Below are 21,489 nucleotides of genomic sequence, written 5' to 3' on the forward strand. Positions count from 1 at the left end.
CAGCAGGATTAATCATATTCAAGAAAGCCATTTTATGCTTGCAGAAGTGGCGGGTTTTTTTTCCCTTCAAGACGGATTCAAAACCTTTTGAATTCAATAGGAGTCTTTGCAATTACTTAGGGATGAGATTTAGATAGGGACCCTAAGTACCTTGAGATTCTCTTCAGGACTAGAGTATTGCTATTACTTAAATTTTCTTCCTGTTAACTTACGTTGCACTTTTACCAATATGTGTGTTAATAGACCAAGACTTTCAAAAACAATTACTGATTCTGAACATCCAAATTTAGCACACTTATGATGGACTTGACAGTCACAAAGCACCTAAAAAGGGAACACCAACTTTCCTTCCCCTGCAAAGGACTCTCATTTCAAGGAATCTCAACATGATGACTTAAAAACTGAAGCAACCTAATCATCAGCCATGTACCATCTTTACTTCCTTTATGAAGGAAAAATCCTAGCTACTCATCAAAACCTATTTAAGAAATCCATTTTCTGTTATCCTGAAGACACAGGATTCTATTAAATGTTATATAGAATTGCTAAGAAGATATTAATATTACCTGTTCAGCAAAAAATGAGATGACTGTAAATACAATAAGTGTTACTAGAACACAATGGGTCCAGAATTTGAGCTTGTCTCTATATGCTCTCCTGCACAAAGAAAGAAGGAAACAGAAAAACAGCTTCATGTATTATAAATGCAAATATATAAACTTTGAAGAGTTTCCATGAAACCGGTAAAGAAAGTTTTTTCCAGTACTTAAAGGGTGGCAAGAAGGAGGATGGAGACTCTCTCTTCACAAAGAGCCACATGCAGAGGACAAGGGGCAACAGGTACAAGTGGGACTGGGAGAGATTTTGTCTTGATATAAGAATTTTTATATTATTTTTTTTACAGTGAGAACAACCATTCACTAGTACAACCTCCCCAAGGACATGGTAGAATCCCCACCACTGGAGGTTTTCAAGACGCATCTGGACAGGGTGCTAGATAATCTCATCTAGGCTCCCTTTCCCACAAAAGGTTGAGCCAGATGATCTTTTGAGGTCCCCTCCAACCTGGGCTGTCCTATGATTCTGTAAAACATTTTCAGAAACATGGATTTCCACCAGCACTTCAAGCGTGCTTTAACCCACCCCGGTAGAAATCTGCTTTGGCTACAAACAAGTCAAAATAAAGTGTTCTTTTGAGGCTAATAAAGTCTTGATTGACATCCTCAAAAAGGGAGCCAACAATATGTCTGCTCCTCCAGGCCAAATTTCTACAGCTAACTGCTGAAATGGGTTTGTCCCCCACTCCCTCTGCCACTGCCACAGAAGGGTTTGTAGCACTTCAATCCACACCTATTGTCACCCACAATCCCTCTGATTCCTTCTACAGTTCCTCTAATATTTTCTCTTTCCTTACTAACAGCTATTTCTCAGAATTTGCTGATCAGCACCAAAATTACTATACTAGTGTTCTTGTCTCATTTTTAGCACTGTATGTGCCAACCTTTTGCTTGTATTCCCAAATCAACTACCCCAATTTCTGAAGTTATTATTTATAAAATGGCAAGAGGTAAACACACAAAAATTTCATACATTATGTAAAAATGAGGCACACATGTATCTTTTCTCATGATTATCCAGCTGATTATTGCTGACTGACAGATTAAAAAAAAAAAAATCACTTAGAAATGTAACAGTTTATATTGCCCCTCTGCAATGCGCATTCCAAACAATGTGGGGTTTTTACCATTACCTGAATTACTTTTTTTAAAAAAAAACCAAAACATTTTCTTTTAAGTAGGTTACGGCCAATCAATGAAATGTTAATGATTTTATGAGCACCAAAACCCCCAAATCCTCTAAACCTCAAATTTTAGTCCATTCAAATCTTTTCACATTATTTTCACTGCTAACTCCTTCATGACAATGCTAAGGAAAAAAAAATGGCTTGTACCAGTATATTCTATAATTATATGCTATCGCACTACAGTAACTTGAAGAGAACCTGTGTAACATACCATTCTTGGAGTTCATGCATATGAAGGAAACGATTCCGATATTCTCTTGGCAGTTCAAATTGTGAAGGTATGGGAAACATTGATTCATAAAAATCCCTAAGCACCGCTTTCACTGTCTGAGCATCCTTATGATTGTGATCAATATTGTCATTTAGGCAAACAAATTTTCTAGAAAATAAGAAGTCGTCATTAGAATATTTCTTTAATAATATAGCAAAGGTATTGGCAAACCAAGAACACAAACAGAACAATTTTAAACAAAATTGATACAGTATCCTTTTAAAACCAAATTGATATATTTGATAATGGCAAACAGTTTCCCTATTGTTGTATTATTTTAAATTGATTTGATATTAATTCTAAGAGCACCAAGGCTGACAGTGAGTCAAAACCACTGAGGAATCCAATGACAAGCCACATTTCTCTCTCTCTTCTATTTATATAATGCTGCCATCTAATGGGCACTGGTATGCATCATCCTAGAACCCACCACTGGATAGAGACAGCAGGTTACAAGGTCAGCATTATGATTTGGGTAGGGTTTTTTATAGTTTTAAATAAATTATCACGAGTAAAGTATCTTAAATAACAAAGTGAACTCCACCATAGAAGGTAAACATACTAGATTACTAATATTTTGCTGTGTATACTGCAGTCTTCAGAGAAAGTAAACATAAAAACTATAGAAGATTGTACAAGAGAAGGCAAAGCTTGGTCCCCAGGCTTTGAGTTACTGAGAACACTATATAAATTGGGCAGGACATGACTTGAATCACAGACCCAAAGCTGAACTTGTGTAATCAACCAAAATACAAACAATAACCTGGATATAATTTATATGGAAATCACCGTGAGCAAATAAGCACGCTGCCAATAATGCCTCTTGAAGAGAGTTATTTCTCATATAAGAAATACTCAACTATCAAAGTTACTGCAAATTACTGAAACTAAAGCTGCAGCTAGTGTGCTAGGCTGCTATGTACCCTTGGCCGCTCTAGGCTGGTGCTCGACAACAAAAATTCCCTTTCCCACATATGGGCAAGGTTATGTGCTTTATTTATATTGTGAGATACAAGACCCTTACATTTTCCCCAGAGAGAGAAATCATATCTGGTGACATATGCCTTGTAATTGCTAACCTTTGTAAATAAGTAGTTCTGGTCAGCTGTATTCTCTATAGTATGGTGTGCTCTTTCAAAGAGCAAAGTTCAGACTTTTCTACATGAAGCTGGAAATAAGCAGACCTCTAGAGCACGTGAATTGGCCTACAGAGGGCATTACCACTTTTCCTCAGCCTGTACTGAATCTGGCATAATTAGTAACCTTGCTCTAGACAATTACGTGCAGGGGACAAACAGTCATTCAAATTGCTACATCTGAGAAGAACAACATACGCCTCTCCTCTTCAAAGATGAGCAGGCTATGTCTACACTATCAAGTGATACTATGCAAAGCAGCTGGTTATGGCAATCATATGTCTACACTGTAAGCATTTTGGGAGTTCACTCTGGACTATCCCTGACCTTGTCCCTTGGACTGGCAGCTCATTAGCCCTGGGAATGCAGTAGCTGCACTCCTGGAGTGTATATCCCTGTCCAGTTTCATCTGAAAGAGATGCAGTTTACAGACTGAGAGGTTGCCACACATAGCAAACCAAAGCGCAGTAAGTGGGAGCAATAAGGATATCAACCTGTTTCAAGTGGACAGACTGTTTTAATCCATCCAAAAGAAACCAAATCTGACATTCTTTTGGATATTCCAGAATTAATGCCTAGATGATTAAGGCTCACTTTTTCTTACGGATGCAAAACAAACATTTTAGGCAGCTCAATAAGTGAACAATACTTTTAGTTCATCCCAAGAGAGGCACTGAGTACCTTTTTTTTTTTTTTTTTAATTGAGACTGCGTATAATTATTATGTTGTTTTATATGCAGGGAAAACACAGCAAAGAGAAGGAAATGGTATGCCTACATAGCCATGCCAGCTCTCCTTTTCTAACAGGATATGACTACAGTACTTGCACTATACTTTGCAGGAATACAGCCCAAGCAATTGACTAAACCTCCCTTCATGAACCAGCCAACTATCTGGGACTACAAAACACTATTGTTCCTCCAGAGAAAAAAAAAATAACTACAAGGGCATGCATATATGGAGTTTCAGGCTGAGTCCATAATAGCATGCCAGTGGATCAAATGAAAATTAGGGAACATTCAAGACAGCTCAGGTCACCTGCCTCATATTGCTTGCTGAGGCTCCTGAGACAACAGACTAGATACCCTTACTCAAACACATCCTCATATATGGATGCAATCACTCCACAGAATCGGCAGCTCCATTTTAAGTTGCTAGAAGGCCTCGATACTTTAGGCATACTCATACCACAACCAACATACCATCAGGATCAAGTCTGACATCAGCAACCAGCTTTCAAAATAAGCTGCCAGCGATGGCAAACCTGAATTTGAACACTGAAGGTGAGAAACTCATGTTACACGTCTTCCTTGGGCCTAACACAAGGCTTGAAATCATACCTACATTTCACAAAAAAATTCTAGCCAGCAGATACAAAGACATGGAGAAGGAAGAGGAAGCAGCAGGATGAGTTAGGGCACTGCCCACTCTTCTGTTGAACCTGGTCATTGTGGGAACTGGAAAGCAGGAGTTATGTGGCCAGAAGGCACTCTTAAGGAGAAGCAACAGATACAAACCACCCTCAGCTGCAAAACGTCTCAAGACTAGCATTCCCCTTTCTGAATTAATGACCTAGCAAGTAGTACAGTGTAACAGGCAAGTGAAAACCTGCTCTTCATCTACAAATGCAAGTAATGGTGTAGCTTTAGAGGCAGCTGAGATTACAAAATAGCTTGCTGTGACCTGCAAGAGGTTTCACCTTCCCTGGCCCAAGGTACCTGGTCCTACTTTCCTCCTTGCTCTGTTTTTTGACACTTGTCAGACCTCCTCCTGGAGGCCAAACTCATTAAACTCTCCTGTTTTCTAAAGACAGAAGCAAGATGCAAGACAAGAGTGTGCAACCGAGAGGAAGGAAGGAGAGGAGACAGGTGGAGGCACTGTCTCACTTTTACGACAGCTGGCTATTAAATTATCTCACCATGCCTTGCTGAAGCCTGTCTTATGCAGTGGGCTCAGGACTACAATTAAGTGCTTCTGCGAAGCAGATTCAGACTTGAATCTCAAATACAACATCCTTTGCTTTGCAAGGTGGTTGCTGTGAAATGTATTCTAGGACATTTGTTTTCCCCCTTTTACCTCACAGTCATTTCAGGAGCCTAATCAACACTACAGAGCTTACTGTCAGATTTGAGTATCTAAACCTTTCACCACTGCAGAGTGGAAAACCAGAGGACTACCTTCCAGCTTTGTATGGTTTCTCAACAAGTATTAAAAAAAAAAATAAAAAATTAATACCTCTTGCCGTGTTGTAACAGAGCATGAAAGCTTAATGGGTATTGAAAACCAATTTTGTAACAAAATAATCCACACCTAAGCTTTATACTGCTACATAAAGCAGATCAAAATACTCTTCCTTGAAAATAAAACTACCTGCAATATAAACTGTATGCCCTCTAGAATAGAAAAAAACAAAAGCCTGAAAAAATCACTGAAGCTTATCTATAAGTTTTCAAATGTTTTAGATATATAAAAATGTAACAGAAATTAAATAATCCCTAGCATGACAGAGAGAGCAGTCACGTCACTTCAATTAAATAGAAAAATTTTGACATAGTTTTGGTTAAAATTGGTCTTGCCCTGTAACACACAGTGTAGAAATACATTGCAATAAATTATTTTTTTTAATGCACAGTATAAACAATTGAAGCAGAAAATGAAAACCACCTCAAAACTTCATACAAATCAAGAAACAGGATACCTGGGGTTTTTTCGTATGTCATCCAGCTGACCAACAACGTGAGAAACATTTGTGCGAATCATTTTGAAGGCAATTTCCTCTTCTCCCATGATTTCAAACCTGATTGTTAAAAAAAAATATTTATACATTAATAGAACAACCTAAAGTCACATTCAATAAATTTATTATTTTATTTATTAACATTTCTAATGTGACTGTCCCTGTCCAACCTTCATTAGAATTTATAATTTTGTTTCTATCAGTATATTTACATTTTTCAGCTAATGTTCTTGCCCGGAACCACTTTCCTGTAGATTTATTAGTAGCAACCCATAAACCATGGAACTGAACTCTAGTACAAATTATGTAAACTATTAGTTTTGGCATGAGAGTAACAATCTGAAAGTAGACATAACACTATGCTTTTTTTTTTTTTTTAAACACACACATTTTACAATTGTAGTTTATAATTGCGCTTAAGACATGAGAAAACATGTTCTTAGTATCCAATCACCAATCCCAGAAAAATCTTAAAATAGAGTACATAAAACGACAGCCTTAAATACAAATAAAATCTTCCTCACCCACCTAATCAATAACCATCTAATCAAAAGGGGGTCAAATGCTCTTTCAACAGTCTTACTAGAGGTACCACATTTGTACCAAGATAAAAGAGGTGAAAAATATATGAAAAGACCCTGCCTGCTCCTTTAAGTTTCACCTGAGAACATATTCCATTTAAGCTCACGAAATTAATAATAGTTATTCAACACTGAACTTCAACAGAACAAAAGAGCAGCTTATATCTTAAACTGACTAATAATAATGTATTTATATCATTAAGCACAGCAAATCCTTGCCTCCACCCCAATATTTTTCAATCTTATTTGTTGTGTTAGCTTTTCAGTTTTAGCATAAACTTCCCTGGAAAGAGCATTATTTGTACAGCTTACAGCACAACTTCAGGTACTATGTATTAATGTATAGTAACGTACAAAAGCTGCCCTAAATAGCATCTGTAACCTTCTTTTATTCTACAGTTTTATTTAACTCTGTAGCCACTCCCGGGGCAACTGCCTGCTTCAGAGACTCCCCACCTCTTTCCCCTGCCCAACACCGCTGGTGGGGCAATGGACGGGAGACAAGGCTATAAGCTCCATGCCAGCAAACAGCCTCACTGGCACGCAATTGGTTTGCAGGTTTCAGAGAAGAAAGATCTGAGAGAACCTGATACCAGACAGATCTACGCAAATACAATTATTCAGACAAACCCACGGTCACGATCGTGGTTCGCCCTGTCCTTTCCAAAAGGGGATGGAAACCCTTTTCTTGTCCCCCTCCCTCCATACCTGTCACTCCTCCTCCTTGCAGGAAAACCACAAGGTAGTCAGGGCTAAAATGCTTTTTCTTTTCTTTTTTTTAAGCTTCTGTAGAAGAGGGGATCAAGCAGATTTACAACTTCTAGGTACAGGATAGGCTCTTTCCTTCTTTTTATGCTACTTTAACTGCAGCCATCTAAAGATACTCTGGCTTACTGTCGCACAACACAAATTAGGATCTGGCCCAAGATGACACAAATAGCATGGAAATATTTAGTCTACTAAATAAGAAACTACAAAAAAACCCCATTTAATTCTGCACAATGAAACATAGATAAGTAGATATCACTATATTTCTTCAGTTCCAATGTTAAAGTAAATTGAGCTAAGATTTGTTAACATGCACGTACAATCTTTGGTCATGTATGTATTTATAATTCTTCTTTTTGCTTTACAAAATCTAGCACGGGTTTTCACAGGACTCTAACAACATACCTGTATTTGTTTTTGTCCTTGTATGCCTTACGAATTCTGTCAGTCACAGGTTTGCAATTAGTCACTAGGTTTTTTGTTACTGGAGGCTGGAAGAAAACATGGCTTAGATTACGGGTTACTGAAAATCATAGAGTCTGTTATGAAGATGTACTTTGCAGAAAATTTATATTAGCCAGAAATGCCTGTGTACACTTCACTCTCCTGGAATGAAATGCACTAGTTTCTTGATCAACTGTTGAGGGGAAAAGCAAACAAACAAACAAACAAACGAGATACTGGTGCATAACATCACAATTTCCTATGCATACAAATATTATATGAAAAATACACATTATTTTTGGCAAAAACATTGCAACTTCTAGATTTCATCCTCAATAAAATATTCAGAAATTGTAGCTCATTTGACAGCTGTCTGACATTCCTCTGGTAGAAGCCATCAGTAACACTGGCCAGGCAAACTCTGCAGAACAGCTGATACACATTAGGCCTTATTTCTATCACAAGCTATGTTGAAACAATTCTGGAAAATAAAATCCCTGTTCTCAAAGGGTATTTCTATGGTAGTAGACTCATTCCAAGAAATTTAGCTGTTACAGACAACAGAAGTAAAAATAAATTAGGCCTCTATACTAAACACAAACACTATTTTGTCACTATTTGAACTGACTGATAACATTAGTACATTAGGCATTACTGCTTAGATTAGTAATATTTTACTAACTCTCCAAGAAGATGTTATTTGACATCATTCCCAACCACTGAGACTTATTTTTAACCTCATCTTAAAACATAATCATGGCAGCCATCCCTGATTATTACTCTACAAAGTTTTTACTTCATAGAATTTTGAAAACTGAATCGAGAGTCATAAAGAGGCAAAATAAAGTCGGGCTATACTGGATGTAACATCCTCAGACTGTGCAGAATTCTCAAATCCACACTTCCTTTTCTTCAAATCAGGCTGACAGAATGGTTTTATTTGATATATATAACTTTTCTGGAATTAAGACTTAAGGGAAAATATTTTTAAAACTTTGTAACATATCCTACTAAGAATACAAGGCAGGATATGTGTCCGGGGGGGAAAAGTAAAAGAAAAAAAATCAATGTCCATATACATTTATGTACACGCATATCGTAGCTCTCTGTACTATGATTTGCATGCGCTGGGGATCAATAATGCTGTTCTACCACCCAACAATTCATGACCTGTACTCATCAAAGTTATTTTTGTTTTTGATACAGAGTGATTTGCATCCACTGGGGATCAATAATGCTGTTCTACCATCCAACAATTCATGACCTGTACTCAAAGTTATTTTTGTTTTTGATACAGACCAGGTCATCAATTTAGCAAAGTATATGTACACTTTTTCAAATGCATAGGTTGATGTGGGAATTAAGTTCTCTTTGTAAAAGAAATCTAGGTATTAGTATCAGATTTAAAGGATCTAGATTCCTAAATTCCAGCAGATTTGAATGAGAATTTAACCACTAAAATAGAAACTAAGGACTTAAATCCTTAAGGAACATCTAATATTAAGACCTCAGTTTTCACAGAATCACAGAATGGTTTAGGTTGGAAGGGACCTCAGGAGCTTATCTGGTCCAACCCCCCTGCTCATGCAGGGCCACCTAGTGCCAGTTGCCCAGGACGATGTCCAGATGGCTTCTGAATATCTCCAAGGATGGAGACTGCCCACAAATGGGTAACCTACACCAGTGCTTGGTCATCCTCACAGTAAAAAAGTGTCCTGACATTTAGAGGGAACGTCATGTTTTCAATTTGTGCCCATTACCTCTTGTCCTGTCACCAGGCACCAATAAGAAGAGTGTGGCTCCGTCTTCTTTGCGCCCTCCCGTCAGATATTTATATTCATTAATGAGGTTCCCCCTTGAGACTACTTCTTCAGACTAAACAGTCCCAGCTCTCTCAGCCTTTCCTCATGAGAGAAATGCTCCTTTCTCAATCACCTTCACGGCCCTTCACTGGACTCTTTCCAGTATGTCCATGTGTCCCTCGTACTGAGGAGCTTAGAACTGGACACAGCACTCCAGGTGTGGCCTCACCAGTGCTGAGTACAAGGGAAGGGTCACCTCCCTCAACCTGCTAGCAACACTTCTCCTAATGCAGCCTAGGAGACTCTCAGCCGCCTTTGCTGCAAGAGCATGCTGCTGGCTCACGTTCAACTTGGTGTCTACCAGGACCCCCAGGTCCTTTTCTGCCATGCTGCTGGGTAACCCCCAGCATAATACTGGTGCACAGGGTTGTTTCTCCCGAGGTGCAGGAATTTACACTTCATCTTGCTGAACTTCATGAGGTTCCTGTCAGCCCATCTTTGGAAGTTAAAACGAATTAGTCTGAGGCCTTCCAATTAGGAAGAATTATTCTAACGATGTCCGTCTAATGGTTTGTAGTTTTTTTTGATTTGGTTTTGGTTTTAAATACATGGGTTATAATTCAGATAAAGACTTACCAGATAGTTCTAGTCAGAGAGGTATTTCGCTTACTGTCTTTTTGGTTCACAACAGTGAATTTTCTTAACAAGGATGACTTTTAAATCTCATATATAATAACATTCTAAAGCTCAGCTTGTCTCTGGTTTTGAAGGAAATTAATGGCTTCATAAGTTAGGAAGTAGCTTGTAAAAATTTTCATTTTATAACACTTACTTCACGGACACACAAGTAGAAATTTTTGTAAATACTTTCCTTACAGAAATCAAACCAGCTTTTCAAGCACAGTAAATAAATGGTCAGGAAAGAAATGAAGCATCTTTTAAGACTAATCTTTCTTACCAGATTGGGATCATAATATGCTTCCTGAGTTGGTGGAATGACATGGATCTGAGTGATGTTGGCAGGGAGAGATTTAGAGCAATTTATTAGCATCTGTTCTAGACCCGTCAAATCCTAACAGAAAGAAAAGGAAAAAAAAACACCACAAGATGATCCTGTCTTCTCACTGACATAGTTCTAAAAATCCAGGGTGCACAGACACATTTAATGTTATCTACATAACAAAATTCCATGCTACTGTTGGAAAAAGCAGACAATATTCAGCAGAACTGCTGAAGTCAGTGGGACTCCCCATATGGCTGCAGTAAAGCAAATGCTCAGTGCGTAGTTGAATTGACACCAGATAAAGCATGCCTTAAAGTCATTTTCATTTAAAAATGGAAAACACACCTTTACTGATGATGTCAGGACAGTACAGAATTCCCAAACCAGCAGTGACATATTAAATCCCAAATCAAGCAAAGAAACAGAAAAGCAAACTGAAAGGACAGGGAGAAGTTTTTCTGACTAAGGTACAGGTCAGGAACACACTAAAGCTGGGCTGTGTTCCAGCTATGCCAATGATTTTATGTGCTATTTCAATAACAAGTTATTTTATTGGTTTGTGCTGATTCCTCTCTGTAAAGCAGTAGTACATTTTGTTCTCTACTGTCTCTAAGAGCGTTAAGTCCTACAAAGACCATGTCTCTCTGTTTATCAGGTTCCCAGAAACACAGAAATGCGAATCTTTGTACATATAGTATTTATTAGTATGACTTCTTTGCTACCCTTTTTCTCACTTCTTTCTTTAGGCTGCAAGTTCCTCAGGGCAAGGACTGTCTTTTACCAAGCACAGCAGGATTCCACCCTTCACAGTGGCTTTTAGCAGCAAACATCTTTTCTGACAAACTCACACTAACTGCTCTCTTGAACTTGGACACTAGTGATCCATTTTTCTGATGTCGTTAGAACTCAATTTAGTTGTTGACTCCATATAACAACAATAAAGCAGAACACAATGTTATATTATCCAGGTAAAATTTAAGAATTGCCAAATGTTACAGATACTGTAATCAAGGGTAGATAAGGATTTGACTCATTTTAATAGTTTTGGATTTTAAAACTGAAGTTACTCTAAAAGTTATTGGTAAGCAAAGAGTACCTGCAAACTTAATGGTAGTTCATGGATTCTTGTGGCCAACGTGCGAATCTCTCGGTCAGACAAAATGCCTGACTGGTCTGTGTCAACCTCATTGAAGATCTGAGAAATGTTGAGTGGCTGGACAGCACTCATAAGATAGTAGAAATATGAAAAGGCAAACTGCATATCTTCTGAGTGACGCACTTTGTGAAATGATGTCTTGTCAAACTCGTCAGGAAACCTATATAAGAATGTAAACTAATTTAGTACTCCAGTTTCTTAAAGTAAAACACTCCTTACCTAAAAACAAATTCTCACCGAGAATTTTAAAAAGGTCCCCTAAAGTCTCCTTATTTTAGCACAACTATCACATTGTAAAAAATCCCCTATTTCCCTTTTCAAAACATAATTTTAATGAGTAGCCATCAACATACTTCAAATAGCTATAACAAAGCATCAACAGAAAGGCAGAATTAACTACAGTTTTACATTATTCCAAACAAAGACATACTCACATATCCTGTAGCTCTTGCATAACTGTGCGGTCAATCATGTGAGGCATATGAGCAGGTACTTTCCGAGACGTAAATCCAAATTTGCTGTTTAAAAGCTTATTTACATATCGAAGGGAATCAGCAAATGTATCTTTCAGCTGCCTTCCAAAATGTTTACCATCAGTAAAGTATGACATTTGTTTGAGTAGTGACTCTTCTTCCTAAACAGCAGGACAGGCATAAATCAAGGTTACATTACCAAAAAAGACCAAAAACATTAAACACATAGGAAAAATGACATTTCAGCCAGGTGCCAACTCTTTCCAATATGTGAACACGGGAAATATTTTTCTTAGTATTCCTTAGTTCTCTTTCTGAAAAGAAAAGATAAAAGGTAGCCTTTTCCTTAAAATTTTCATGTTTTCAGGAAAACTAGTCTATAAAAAAAAACTTCCTTGATACTTGTGCTTTGACACCTTGCACACACACACTAAAGTCCCTGTTTACTATCAGATTATTCATCCACATTTGACAAACTGAAATGTTACGAATATAAAGATTCCTCATGCAAAATCCAATATCAGATGAAGAGAAAAAGGTAGCCTTTTAAAAACATAGCCTCTTTGCCATTTGGTGTAGTGCAAAGCAGTTGCTACCAACTGAAGAACAACCTCTACCTTCTCTTCTAGAGGTTTTCAAAACTCTGCCAAAATGCTTTGGCTGGAAGCAGAGGAAGCTTACTAGATGTCTTCTTGACACAGTCTGGATACTCAATTTTGTTGGCAGACTTTCAATTTAACTTTTAGAGCCCAAGTGCTTACCATTATACATACTTTTTTACTTTTTTTTTTTTTTTAATAGACTGGATCCATATTTGCATAAATGACATCAAAACAAAATTTAAGCTTTCTGTTGTAGTGCTTTATATATCTGAACAATAGCACTGTGCCAACATACAATAAATAAAAAGTGAATCTGACTAAAAAAAAAAGCAGCAGAAAGGGAACAGAAATGACTATTCAGCTTGTACTACCTAGCTAAGACAGGCCCAGATCATAAATGAATTACGTGAAAAGTCAAAAGGAGCTTTAAAAAAAGATCTCAGTATTTGCCTCAAACAAATTTATAGATCATATTGACAGTATTCCACTAAATGCAGAGAGATGCAACTATTCCAATAAGCAATGACATTAAAATACTCACATCAAGAAGGTCCTGGAAATATTTCTTTTTCTCCCATGGCAAAAAGCCTTGGTAAATTTCAGCATAAGACTGTAATTTTCTTCTCACTAGTCCCTCCCTTGCATTTGTATCCACCTTCACACCCCCTCTTCCTCCTTCTATTCCTTGTGTGTCTTCTCCAGTATCTAAATTCCCAGTATGTCTTGATTTCTGCGTTTCTCTTAATATGAGTGCATTCAATACTTTTTCTCGAGTTTCATTTTTATTTCCTATACTCTGGGAGGGAAGTGTGGATTTAGGCTTTACTTTATAAATAGGTTTGTTTGTATTCAGTGTCACAACAGTCCCCTTTGTTCCTGTAAGCCTTGAAGGAACTTCTTCATTTGCTTTTGTTTTTATTTTGCCATCGTTTACATCTTTATAAGGCTTCTGCCAGCTGGTACGGTTCTTCTGATCTTCTGAACGATTATGCACGCCTTTCTTTTCCAGGCCTATAATACTCTTTACTGTAGTTAAGAATTGGAAAGGTCTCAGTAGGGCGGCTTTGGATTGGTTAAATCCTTTCTGAGTGATATCACCATTTAGTAGTTTTAAGTCCAGGTTCTGCAGTGCTAGCTGAACATCTTCAGGAAGGAGAGACACATTCACTGATGGTATTATCACCTCTTCACGTGGACTCTCTTGTGTGCCATTTCGACGTCTCTTGACTCTTGGAAAGCGTTTTTCTTCAGGAATATCCTCAAATATCATTTCAGCTTCTGGTATAGATGTTATCGTTTTAAAATCAGAGTTGGATTTTTGCATCGAAGTTGTGTTCAATTTTGGTTCCTCTCTAGTATCAGCTTCAATAGCTATTTGCATTTTAAACTCTTCATCATGCTTATTTAGAAACGTAAGGTTAAAATAGATCACAGTTGCATTCATGCCACTATGCATTATGAGGTGGATAGTCTTCCATTTGTTAGCAACTGAAGCATGTCGGATAATTGGGTTATCACTATATGAACCCTCAATTCCTTTCTTGGCTATTTCACTGAAGCTGAAGTAGGGCAGACATTCACCTTTGGGAATAACATAGTAGGTCTGATTAAGCTGAAGCGTCACCTTATACATCTCTTCAAAGTGATCTGGAAAAACACCAAGAAACACAATTTGCAGCGTGACACATCTTTCAGTCTTTTTTTTAATTGTAACATGCCCACCTAGATTCCCTATATTAGCAGGGAGAGACCTTTGTGAAAGAACACTTACTGCAGCTTCCAGTTTCTTGCTCACCTATCTTTCATAATGAATGACTAGAACGTACTCAGATATATAAAGCTACCAGACATTCCAGCAGTAATTCTAAAAGCCAGTATAATTTATCACTCTTTCAGTCTCTACCTGAAGAGCTTAAGTGGCTCATTATCACATGTCACTTAAAATTATGTATCAATCATAAGTAACATGCCCGTACTACATTTTTGCCACATTTTAGTAGATTTATGTTACATCAGTTGGATTTCACTACTACATTTCATCTTGATTTGAGACTTCCAAAATCAGATAGGCTGAATCAAACTTCTCCCACCCACAGCAGAAGACAGATTATCTGTCAATTCACATGAACAAAACCTCACTGCCAGCAACAGAATTACCAGCAACGCATTTGTCTGAGGTGAGATGCAGGGAAGCCTTTACTCTTCCAAACAGGCCAAATTCTTCCATTTCTGTCCCCCTGCCTATACCAGACAGCACTCTCAATCACTTCATTCACTCCTGCTAGTCTTTCATACCAAAATAAACTTCAGACAACTTCACAGGTGTTTAAAAGTAGTCTTTGGCAAGAGCCCAGAGCGAGGCTTGAGCTCATGCTGTCAGTATCAGAGAAGTTCTTTAGACTTCTTAACCGCTATGGGTATCAAGTCAGCTGTCCTTATTTGGGTAAGGACTGCTTGTGTAGCTGAAATGTAATTTCTCCATTTAAAAGATAAGCCTCTTGGGACAAGGAGTTTGATGATTGCTGCTCTGTAAAGTATCTAGTACCCCACCCGTGCTTGGTCAATAACAGTTTTATTAAATAAAGCAGCTCATAATATTGATTCAGGTTTGGATTAATGAATACAAGATGCATCTGGCTTTTTTCTTCAGCTGCTAGCAGCTCTTCTCCACAACTATACAGGACATCTTAACCCAATCTGAGAGTAACGATGAACCAAAAAGGTGAGGCAATTCAAAAGAATCCCTACAGAAAGTTTATCAGCAATGTATTTTACATACCCTGGCCACAGTCACCAGCATCAAATCCACAGGAGAGGACATTGCAGGCTTGATCGCAGAATTTGTCTGCTAGCCAGGAATTAGCACAGCCTTGGTTACAGTATGAAACACCACTTATTCCTGCACCAAACTGCCATGGTGGTCCATTCCCGATACCTCCAACTGCACCTCCACCAGCAACATAGCGACTACCCCCACTGTTACCTACAGGGAGAGAAAAGACAAACAAAAAAAACCCAGTCATTTCAAATACTTATTTCTGAGGAAAGACACTTTCAGCCACAGTGTTAAAGCTAGACTGAAGAGTTGAAAACCTTATTTATCACCAGTGAAATTAAAACAGGGCAAATGCTAACTAGACGTCTGTGAATTAGTGTAAAATTTATAGCGTGTAGGAGTTTAGGAACCAACTCAACGCTGCAACAAAAATGCCAACATATTTTTTCTTAACTTCAAAAAGGCAGGGAGAAGACTAGTTTACTTCTCATGCTTGCAGTCTTGATTTTACGGCACCTAGAGTGGTACCATTTCCTCAATACAGAAGCACTCCTTCATTTTCCCACCCTACAGTCCTGAAAATTGGATCTAGGAACTAATGGTACAGCTTCACAGTCCGGTCATTATTTGGATTCTGAGTCCAAATAATATATAATGTTTATACATATTATGCAGTAATATATAATAGTAATTTGAATTTCAAAACCCTTCCTTTTAGTTAGTCAAATTTGGTACCCAAAGAAAGATTTTCCTATGCTCTACTATTTACTGTCATTTTCCATAGGAATGTGTAGGAATGCAGGAACTTACAGGTTTTAATCTGTAAGTCAATTTTTTTTTATTATTAAAGGAGGCAAATTTTGTAGTTACAGGAGAATTACAAATTACAGAATGATGACTTTAAGAAAAACCAAACAGTTCACTTTTTCTAAATTTAACATTGCTGTCTTACCAATGCAATCACCTCCATCCCAATCACATGCTGAGTTATTACAGGCTTTATCACAGTAACCATCTTTAATCCATGAGCCAGGACATCCCTCAGCACAGTTTGGCACAGGCCAAGTCAAGTAAACCTGGAACAACATCACAGTCTGAAACGAGGACTGGCAAATAGAAGTCAACTGAGCTTGTTTCTTGGAATACAGATACTTCATGCCTCCCTGTGTACAGTGCCTTAAGTATTCACAAAGCTTTACAAACAGCATTTAAACCTGTGAAGTTAACGTTATCCCTTTCAAACAGAAGGAAGGACTGAAGAATTCCCAAGGCCGTACAGCAAGGCAGCAATGGCCAGAAATAGAAAGCAGGACTTCCCAAATCCTCTTCCACAAACCATATTCCAATGCAAATTAATATTTTATCTTTTATCAGATAAGAAGGGGGAACTTAAACTCTGAAATAGCTCTGCAGTTCACTTGTTCTCCTGACTCAAAATGTTTCTTCATTACTAACCAGTCATGAGATAAGCAGCACATGTTGAACATAATCCCTGAAGCATCTGATCCTCTATGACTTAAATAATTCTAAGAATTGCCAAGATAAAAAAAAAAATCGTGTGGGTGTGTGTATTTTCAACTGGGGAGGCATTAAAAACCACACACATTTTCCTTTAGGTCTTATTGTTTCGAGATTTTAGCAGCGCGTTTCCTAACCTGCTGAAACACTTACTGTGATCAGGTTATCACAAACAACATTGCACCTAAACCGACTTTATCATCATAACTGAGAATAACTGAAGAACAATAGAAATGCACTAGCAATATGGTTCTGCAATTATATTGCCTACATCCTTAAAGATTTAAAACAACTAAAAGCCTCCTAACTTCCTCAAGTACTGAAACAGTAATTTTAGGGTAGCTTAAACTGGTTTTGTACAACCCTTCTGCGTGGGTACACAAGTGTGTACATCTACCTGCATGAAGTGTTTAATTCAGTGGTTTCTAGAGTCTTGTGTACTTACTGCTTTAATATAAATAATAAATATAAATCTTAATTTCTTCCTCCATGTTGCTCTTGTAGATGAAGCTTATGGATGAAAACTCTGCAGGCAACCAGAGTCTTTACACATGACTATTGCTAATGTTTCCTCAGGCTGCTTTCCTTGCTTAACCCCAGTTGTTGATAATAAGTCTGTTGAAAGACTAAATTATTTGATGTTCATGAACATGCAAGAATATATCTTTTAGTAAATAATGATATATATGGTTGCATATAGATTGGGCAACGACATTACGAGTGTCTGGAACAGAGGTAATTAATGGTAAATTTAAATATTAGTTTGAATGTCATCTGACCTCAGTGTTCCCATGGAAGAATTAATTCAGTTTTGTTTTGGACATTTTCCACAAAACAAAAAGAATTTAAAAGGGAGGGAAGACTGAAAGCTGCCAACCATCACATTGGTCTTATCAGTGCTTCAAAAGAAAGTGGGAGAATTAGAGAACACGGATAAACTAAAGCATGAAGCCTGACAGAAGAACCATTGTACTGCCAGAAACCAGTGACTGAATATGAATAGAAGTCATTCTGCAACCCAAACATCAACACAGCACACATACAAAAAGACAGAGAGCCCTCCCCACCCTGCACCTTCACTAACAATTGTCAGTTTAAGAACATTGAAGCTGTAGAGGTAAAAGGGAGAGCAAAGGCAAATCACCTTATATTTGTTCTCCCTTTCTTTGATTTTTATTATATTAGCATGGAAGTTTTACTTTGATAATGGCTTACCTTTTGACCTTTAGAGTGACTGTAAAAATCATCAGGCCAAACATCCTTCCCAAACATAACATCATCATTGAGATATATAAACTTCTGAGAGAGGCCACTGATACGATGAATGTGACTTTCAATAGCTGGTGAACTGAAGGTAGGCAAGTGACTCACATTCTGAAATATTTCCTAAAACAAAAAAAGCCCCAACAATCCAAACCAGTTTCAGAAATAAATAAAAAAAAACCCCAAACTATACAAGGTCAGGCACATCAGATATTTGATACTTATCAACTAAAAAAAGGATACATAAAAAATTTATCAGGAACAAGAAGAGATACGAAAGACAAAAAGAGTTAAAATATTTTAGCCAAAATACCCCACCAAACCAACCTTCACTATCTCATTTTCCCACTCAAAACCATTTTCAAGCCCGCTGCTTAACTAAGAAACTGCACCTGTTTCAATGCAAAGACACAAGCTCCTCTTTCACCGGGTACTGGATCAGGCCCAGTGTACACATATTTACACTTTTCATGCAGTACAGGCTGCACAAAATTTCCAGCAAGTTGAACGTGTTCCAGCATTCAAAAAGTCAGGATTCTTCCATCTCTTTCAAGTAACTTCAGAAGCAGACAGCAACACAAGTTGAATTAGTATCTTGTTACCACTTAGGTTGCTCAGGGCTCCTATGGCATGTCCAGATCCCAAAATTACTCCCGAATTCGTAATAAGAAGCTACTAGAGTATTTTTTGTTTCACTTATGCAGGAAGCTTGAGGGATTCCCTTTCTCTTTTAAAATAAGCTTTTTAGAATGCATAGCTGCTTTTTCTGTTGGCATCTTCTTAGTTCCAGTAACTGTAATCCATCTTGTCTCAACAAAAGCTTATTAGGTTATTATTGGTCCTGAGGGACTGTTTATGGATTCCAATCACATTTTCTTTTCCCCAGGTTTTTTATAAATGGACTTTATAAGGAAATTAGACATGGGTATACGTTACCTTAAGCCTCAGTATTTGGAAAAGGGGACTAAATGAAGGCTTGATATAGATTCAGTGACCTGCTTAGCCAAAATACAAAGACATACTGGGGTTTAATAAAACCATGGATTAGATGGGGAAGAGGTGGTTACTTCTACCTTCCAAATAAATGCAGCCTTTAGCTGAAAGTGGATAATTACATTTCAAAACAAACACAGAATCTTTACTAGTGGCACTTTCATGCTGGGATTTTTGTCTGGTTTGGATTTTTGGTGGGGTTTTTTGTTCGGCTTTTACCTGATGTGTCACAATGGTTATCCGAGGATTATCCAGGTTGAGCCAGGAAGGAATCTGACCATTAGTGACGATGAAAATATGTCGTACCCATGGGGCATGCCTCTCTATTGATCGTAATGAGTATCTCAGCTCTTCATTATCTTCAAAACGGCTGGCAGAAATATCTTCATCCTGTTTAGACTATAAAAAGAAAAAAATCTTTTCTTAGATTTCAAATAGAACGTTCACGTTCTGATCCAGCTAGGTAATAACAGCGTGCTTTACCATATGGGTGCATAACCATTTGAGAACTTAGACGTTCAAAAATAAAAAGTATATTGATCAAGTACCATTATTCTTCTAAAGGATCATGTTCTTCTGAATTATCAAGGTGAACAATACAATCTTCTGACATCAGTGGCTGACCACCTGGTATCACGAGGATGTCCGCTGACCACACTGCAAGATGACAGTGCCTTGTATGATCCCGGCTCTTGAAGAAAAAAAAACCCAGCAAAAACATACCCTCCTGTTTTCCTGGATTATTAGTTTCAATCATTTCCTGATCTTGATGAAAAGCCAAGATGCATTTCAAATCCATAACATCACATTTCAGAAATCCAGTTTTAAGAGGCTGGGGCCTTCCAAGTACATTGCATCATATGTTGTATATAAATGTCACCTAATATAGATACACGGGAAGTGTCCTGATGTAGCAGCTCTTCAATTATCCCCTGCTCTTCGATTTTAAAGAATTTAAGCAGGAGAAAATATACAAAACTGAGCCTAATATTCACTATCAGATAGCTAAATGTTTCCATATGCTTTTGTTAAAAATACAACATTTTAATTAGAAGCTCTTCAGGTAAGTAACAAAATTAAGGTACCTGACACTGTAACATACGTTTCTTTTCCCATTTATTAGAACTTAATAGCCTCTTCTAAAAACAACAATTAAGGCTGCCTAAAAGGAACATTTCTAAAAGAAGAATGCCCAACTGAAACAGGAAACTCAAGAAAAATTTGAACGTTTAACAACCACCGTTTTCATTGCAGATCCTAAAATAAGTCTCCTTCTTTTCCAATATGTACAGTAACACAGCTTACACATTCTCAAAAACATAACAACTGAAAACATTTCAGCAACACCAGCATCCATTGGCTAGGTACCCATTTACAGAATAATGCACAATTTCAACATGGGGAAGCATAAAGTTTGAGTTCGGGGTTTGTATTAACAAGGAAAAGTTCCCCAAAAGGCAGGTTCTCAGGATACAAAGGCAGACTGCAAGCTTTACTGGAAAGGGCACAGTTTCTTTACCCATGCCACTTGATATGTACTGTAAAATTAAATTCTAGCAGGAGAAAACACCCCAAGATTTTAGAAGATCTTATCTTGAAACAGACATCTTGTTATGTTATTTCTTTTTACTAAACCAAACATCCTTGCTTGTATTAAAAGCATTCAAAGTAAAACTCCTTTCCTTACATACATATGTATTTCAGGTCTTCACAATTTTTGGAAGAGAAATAATTAGCATTTTCTCAGCATATATGATACTGCAAAGCAAAAAAAAAGAAAATATCTAAGAAACATATTGGAAAGGAGATAATCATGTTTGTTAATAAAGCCCTGTCTCCCCGACGCAAGAAGCCTGTTTATCAGTATCAGTTAAGCCTTTCAGGACTTGACTGCACACAACTTAATCAGAACATGTGCAGAGGGCAAAATTTTTCACCTAGTGGAGAACACGAAAATTTCAATTAAGTGTCACTCTGTCTGATCCTTATTGCGCGATTTCAGAATTTGACAGTGCTCTTGTGATGCTTCTTACAACATAATAAATACTGGATTCTTAACACTTCCAAGCTTCTGGAAGAAATCCCATGTTCCTTGTCATTGACTAGTTAGCCCCTACTTGCAGTTTTTAAATCCTACAACCTTGACATGCTGTAACAGAATT

The 21,489-nt window shown here is 37.5% G+C and overlaps 1 protein-coding gene across 1 annotated transcript in view; it reads right to left on the reverse strand.

The window, feature by feature from the left end:
* Positions 1 to 21,489, reverse strand: part of GNPTAB (N-acetylglucosamine-1-phosphate transferase, alpha and beta subunits) — a 40,749-nt gene that overhangs the window by 1,224 nt on the left and 18,036 nt on the right. Inside the window, exons 8-19 of the mRNA XM_009887410.1 lie at positions 19,547 to 19,726; positions 18,287 to 18,457; positions 16,506 to 16,629; positions 15,557 to 15,760; positions 13,319 to 14,424; positions 12,137 to 12,336; positions 11,643 to 11,862; positions 10,502 to 10,615; positions 7,703 to 7,788; positions 5,910 to 6,008; positions 2,016 to 2,183; positions 567 to 657 (exon numbers count right to left, since the gene is read on the reverse strand). Of these exons, the coding sequence (XP_009885712.1) occupies positions 567 to 657; positions 2,016 to 2,183; positions 5,910 to 6,008; positions 7,703 to 7,788; positions 10,502 to 10,615; positions 11,643 to 11,862; positions 12,137 to 12,336; positions 13,319 to 14,424; positions 15,557 to 15,760; positions 16,506 to 16,629; positions 18,287 to 18,457; positions 19,547 to 19,726 (2,763 nt within the window). The remainder of the gene's footprint in view (positions 1 to 566; positions 658 to 2,015; positions 2,184 to 5,909; positions 6,009 to 7,702; positions 7,789 to 10,501; positions 10,616 to 11,642; positions 11,863 to 12,136; positions 12,337 to 13,318; positions 14,425 to 15,556; positions 15,761 to 16,505; positions 16,630 to 18,286; positions 18,458 to 19,546; positions 19,727 to 21,489) is intronic.

Source organism: Charadrius vociferus, unplaced genomic scaffold (assembly GCF_000708025.1).
Source record: "Charadrius vociferus isolate BGI_N301 unplaced genomic scaffold, ASM70802v2 scaffold196, whole genome shotgun sequence".
Taxonomy (NCBI): Eukaryota; Metazoa; Chordata; class Aves; order Charadriiformes; family Charadriidae; genus Charadrius; species Charadrius vociferus.